We start from the raw sequence: 6,000 nt of genomic DNA on the forward strand, positions 1-6,000 counted from the left end.
TATATCCATTAAAACAGAATAAATCCCAAACCAGTGTGTGTGTGTGTTGTTTAAGCGGTGAGCTTGCTGCCCTACAAACCCTGCGACTCGAGTTCAATTTCTGCTCACGGCCAACACCAGTGGCAATTATCTGAACTGGTCTTGGGCCTCCCCTAGGTCGACCCAGCCTCAAATGAGCACCTGGTTCGGTGGTGTAAGCACCGCCACTGGGGAGACAAAGACTGCCGGGCGTGGTGCTGGCCACCCACCCCCTCATATGCCGTGCCGGCCTTCATAGGTGCTCGCTAACAGCACTTGCCCTAACAGTCTGTTACGGCTATATGGGGGATGTTTGTCTTTTTATAACTAAACAATCACCATTTTTGTGAAAATGTATTATGAAGGAGAGCTCACAATATGAAAGTGTGAACAAATGCTCATTTAAACACAGGCTGAGAATGCCTCGCCAATGATTTCATTAACACTATAGGAAATTACGCATATTTAGTGCAGTCATAATTTTGTGAAAATTTAGAAGCTTATAACATTAAAAAAAATACCTTTTCAGCTTTCTTGTCTCAGCATTAGGTATTGCAATCATATTCGACATTTATCCTTGTCTGTTTACAAATTAGTACAATAGTCACCGTATAAATCTGTTTAATGTTTCTGTAACTTATAAATAATTGTACTGTGATGAACATGAAAACAAATCTTCATGTTTGTGCAAATATTGCGATTTCCCCACGTTACGTGCGCCGGGTGTTTTGCGGCGATTTCTATTTGCTTCATTATTGTTGTTGATTGTCATTGTTTTGCTCTGCTCATCTTGGTGACCACGGGTGACTCTTGCAAATGAGACTCATTCTGATCTCTTGAGTTCTCACACCTGGTTAACCACATAAACGTGGCTGTATTGGCTAGTGGGCAAACTTTCAAATAAAGTAGTAACAAAAAAATACGCAAATATTAACACGATCTAAGCGTTATTCAAATAACTTCCATGCACTGTAAAAATATTGAAACGTAGTTGTCTCCCAATTACCCACTCTTTCTAGTATCTGTGCAATCAAATATATCCATAGAAAATCATACTGTCAACACATTAATGAATCTTATTATCCACACTTATCTACCATCATGGCCAAAACAACCACCACGAAGAGTACCACTATGACCACTGCAAACATCACCAGGACCACTGAGACCATCAGGTTCGTTATTGGGACCACGACCATTGCCAAAGGGACCACCACCTCCTCCTCCTCCTCTCCATCACCTGGGAGAGCACTGCTTCAACCACCACTTGAGGATGCATTTCTCGATAAAAATGCAACTGTGCGATACTGGACTACTGCAGAGACTATATTTGATAGTACTAAAGACCTGCAAGCAGGCTATGGCCTACACTGAGAGAAGTTGCGGTGGCACTGTCGTACGTTGTCTGGAGCTGGCTGACCACCTACAATCGCTGCACTTCGCTCCTCTGCCGTCAATGTGGTGACCTAAATCACGCCTGCAAAATATATTCTCCAGGTCTCCTCAGTTGTCACCCGGTTAAACAAAATAAACCTTTTGTTCTTCTTTGGTTCTTTCGGTAAATTCACGTAGAATGAGAATAAAATAATAAATTGATAAAATAGTCTTGTCCCTTCACCTGATGAAGGCCGCTTGTGTTGTGGCCGAAACGTCGTGAGAATATTAATGTTATTTTATTTTATCAATTTATTATTTTATTCTCATTCTACGTGACTTTACCGAAAGAACCAAAGAAGATGAATCCTTGCAGTCACGAAAGCTTTCAATCGAAACCTTTTTGTTGACTGGCCAAGAACCCAGCAAAGATCTGCTGCGGTACTCAACAGATCTCATAAGAACTGTTACAAAGAAAGACGAGTACGCAACTCACGACATTTTAAATCTAACAACAATTCGACTCGGCAGTGCTTCAAACAACACCGACACCTCGTACGATGTGTAACAGGGTGTTCTCACGCGTTCCAACTGCTGCGACACCACGGACCCTGCCAGCAGCAGCGACCGTGTGCGCGATTCAATTGGACGCCTCGGGCGCCAGGGAGCTTCTCCGTGCCAATGGCACAGCACACCTGTGAGTCCAGCGTTACTGAATGGGCCCTCACAATCGAATCTGTCCCTCCAAGGTTTTTCTTTCAAGGCGGCCTCGCGTGTGAACTCAGTCAAGGGCTTCCCAAAGAAGAAAGAATTGGCCAGAATCCGACACCGCCACCTTGTGGTTCTCTTCAAGCAGTGTCGATTTTTTTTTGGGGGGGGGGGGAGTTTCTCTTCAGTTACAAGAATTACAAGACGTTACGGGGGGCTGATAATAAACTAAACTGTCACGCGTTTATTTTTTATTATAGATCTTTTTCAGAAGCGACCTGGCCACAAATGATAGACCAATGAAGTGGCATATCGTGCGGACATTTATAGCAGCCAAATACTCAAAAACGCATGTTTCTAAATGTGGGGGGAGGGGGGGGGGGAAACGGAGGACCTGGAGACAATTCCATGCAACCACAGGGAGAACATGCAAACTCCAAATATACCGCAGGCGTCAGGGTCGAGATTGAACCGAGGACCTCCTGCATACCAGGCGAGGTAGTTAACAACTTGCCACGAATTTTTCAGGTTTGTCACTCAATTTATTGGATTCTGTCTTATCTTATGATTTTCTTCAGTTTATTGGGTTTCGGTCGCAGGCCCCCTCTGTATTTCGCTTCAGTTTCTTGGGATTACCTCGTGCAGAAGCAGCTATAGTCGCACTGGCAATTGGATCAGGTGGGTTTAGGTACCATCATCGGTACAGGTGGGGGGCGATTACTCCGCAGGATTTAATAAACTTGCACCTACTGTTTAAAATGCCGTGACAGAAGACCGTCAACCTCTGGATTACAAGTCTAATGTGCGAATGTTTACACCATGGTAAGTGCCTTAATTCCTAAGTTAAAAAAAATATAACCACTTGTGTTTATTGCTCGAGATATTTCTACATGTGCGGCAAACTGGATTGTTTTTTGTTCGCAATTTTTTTTTCCATTTCATTACCGGGAAAGCAAAAAAATAACTCATGAATAGTCAGGGCTCGTGCTTTAACAATTGCAACATGTCAAAATACTGCAGTTAATTACTTCAAACTCGAACGTTTCAGTGGCAGCAAGAGCGAAAATTAGATACAACGGCAGAAATATTCACCGTCCTGCTTATGCGCATAGATGTATTTATATTTTATATATGTCCACATTTTTTCCATCTTACGGAATAATTTCAGGAAATAAACCAACAAAATCCAGACAAGCCACTTGATTATTTAATATAATATAATGAACTGTGAAAAATTATTACCATTACACGAGCAAATATGAATTTCACAGCAAAGACACATCCCTGACTACAACATGGTGCAATAATGAAAATACTATTAATGAAATATTGCCGATGTATTTATTGTTATAGCTGCGTGAAACAAGGCGGATGCAGCAATTACCTTGTACAGCTCTGAGAATCCAGCGTGGGAGGATGACTGGGATGGTATGGAACCAATATTGCTTGGTGTTTCTCCATTCTCAAATGCTGACCCTTTGGAAACCTGTGGAACGACATGGTTGTAAAAACGTTTAAGCCATGTGCTTGGGTTTGTTTTGCGGATTATGTAGTAGGACCGGGGATTAAGTTTTTATTTATTGAGGATGTTTTACTGTAGACCTCCAACTCCAGGTTCAAGGAAGGGGAGGGCAGGGATATATTTTTTTTCCAGAGCACAGCCCCAAACAGCTCCTGCTGAAATTAAACCCCAAGTAGGACCATTATTTTCCTCTTAAGTCTCTCAGGTAATCAATCATCGAGTTTTTTGCAAGTAAGAGTACATCGGATAGAGTTGCCCAGTGAACCACAGAGGCTCTCAAAACGTTACCAATTAGTATAAACAAATATGCAAATGTGTACATATAAACAAATATGCAAATACGTACATCCAACAGAGTTGATACAGTTAACATTATGGCTCACAAAACTAGACTAGTTAATATAATTTAAATATGGGCTCCAACAACAAGACACAAACATGCACAATTGAACCAAATGCATGAATAAATTAACACATTTCTCAGTGAGGGCAAATCACATTTCAACAATGTAATGGGTGAATTTGTGCGCATGTGTGTTGAACTTCTTACGTGGCTAACCGTGCTCATGTAAAGATCGGTGAAAGGAGCGGTGACGAGAGGATGATGGTACATTTGGGATTGGGAGTGAGAAAGTAGAAGCGAACATCTATTGAGCGTAATGCAATTACTGGCACATTAATGTGTAGTGCACGGAAAGTGTAGAGCAAGGTGAAAAGAGCAAAGATAATTTACTAAACCCACAAAGGACACAATGAAGTGGGCAGATGTGAAAAGGGAGGAAGCTGCAAGACAAAACATTGAATACACTCAACTCTAACATTATTTGGGAAATAAAAGATAAGCCAGATAACTCAAAACGCGCTTGAAGATACTATTTGGTTCTTTCGGTAAAGTCACGTAGATAGAAAATTAATAGATCACGACGTTTAGATCGCAACACAAGCGACCGTCTTCAGGACGATCTATTAATTTCCTACCTACGTGACTTTACCGAAAGAACCAAAGAGTATGGTTCCTGCAGTCACGAAATCTTCAAAACGCGTTTGAAGATGTCTATGCAGAGGACCACAAAAAGGCGACAAGCCACATGACGATCCGGCACCAACAATTGCTCAAACTCTACGGTTCTCTATACATTAAGATGTTCGCGGACAATTCATGAGTGTTTACACGTGGGAGGAATATCCCATACAGATGTACGTATGTTGAACTTCTTTCGCACCGGACGTAGCCAACCGTGCTATTCGGAGGTGAGAAGAACACAATCATAATCCGCAGATAATTAAAAGAAGGGTCGTTCGAACATTACGAACTAAATTGAACTAAAACTATACTACACCGTGTTTATGTTTGTTAAATGTTGCTCTCACACTCGGCCTCTTCGCAAAGTTAACACTGCTAAGAGCTTCGCCAGACTTTAAGCTCACTTCGCCTACCCGCAATGCCCAACAATGGCCAGTTTTCATACAGCAGTGGATGAATACTTTGTATTATTATTCGTATATTATGCGAGTGACAACGCTCAATAAATTTGGCATGGCTGGTGTTAAAGAATGCATAAGTGCAAAGTATGAAACGCTGTAAATTTTAAAACTCACGTGCACACTTTTGTTTATCTTACCGTACCTGTACATTAGACGGGTGCGTAGTTGACATTCCTCACCTATAACGGACCGAAAATAATGAAAGTAATCGTTTAAATTAACGTTTAATTTAAAGTTAACGACACCAAGTTTATAAATCTAACGAGCTTAAGCAGGAGTCAGTTCCACGTGCTCATGCGTACGAACAGCTGAGCGAGCGGGACGATACCAAGTGAGACTATCGCACACACGCAAATCTCAACAATAACGTTAAAAGAAAACAGCAGACTAATTTATAGATACGTTCTCTACTTGTTAAGTTTTTTTTAAAGTTAATTAAATCACGCGCATTGCTCGGACCCTTAGCATTTCGTATTTTCCAGCCCATAGAACGGGGGTGGGTGGGGGGGGGTTGTTCTGGTTCACTTGGTATCGCCCGGAGCCGTCCCAATCGCCTAGCAACTGTTGCTATGTAACCGCGACCGAGCGTCCTCCCCCCACTCCCACCCACCACGTTGCTATGGGCAACTCAAACAAATCACAGCCGACACTGTGTATGTGTGTGGTCTGCTCTGCGTTTGAGCTATGTGTGTGTTTATCTTTGTACGCGATTGTTAACCTATAACACCTAGGTCTGTCCCGTGAACTGCTAGCGAGCGATCGGGCATTTCACACTGTACGTGATAGCCTCGAAGTGCACCTAGCCTGGTACATGCGCCGTGTAGACGTCGCTTCGAACTAGTGGCGAATAGCGGCTATTGCTGTTATTATCGTAGACCCAGGAGAGGCCCAGA

The 6,000-nt window shown here is 42.4% G+C and overlaps 1 protein-coding gene across 1 annotated transcript in view; it reads right to left on the reverse strand.

Annotated features, from left to right (window-relative positions):
- Positions 1 to 5,595, reverse strand: part of DNAH3 (dynein axonemal heavy chain 3) — a 129,670-nt gene extending 124,075 nt beyond the window's left edge. Inside the window, exons 1-2 of the mRNA XM_032967309.2 lie at positions 5,250 to 5,595; positions 3,485 to 3,586 (exon numbers count right to left, since the gene is read on the reverse strand). Coding sequence (XP_032823200.2) covers positions 3,485 to 3,586; positions 5,250 to 5,279 — 132 coding nt within the window. The 5' untranslated portion in view covers positions 5,280 to 5,595. The remainder of the gene's footprint in view (positions 1 to 3,484; positions 3,587 to 5,249) is intronic.
- Between the last annotated feature and the right edge of the window lie 405 nt (positions 5,596 to 6,000).

The sequence above is a fragment of the Petromyzon marinus genome, chromosome 37, assembly GCF_048934315.1.
Source record: "Petromyzon marinus isolate PM22_M1 ecotype Great Lakes invasive population chromosome 37, UKy_Petmar_22M1.pri1.0, whole genome shotgun sequence".
Lineage (NCBI taxonomy): Eukaryota > Metazoa > Chordata > Hyperoartia > Petromyzontiformes > Petromyzontidae > Petromyzon > Petromyzon marinus.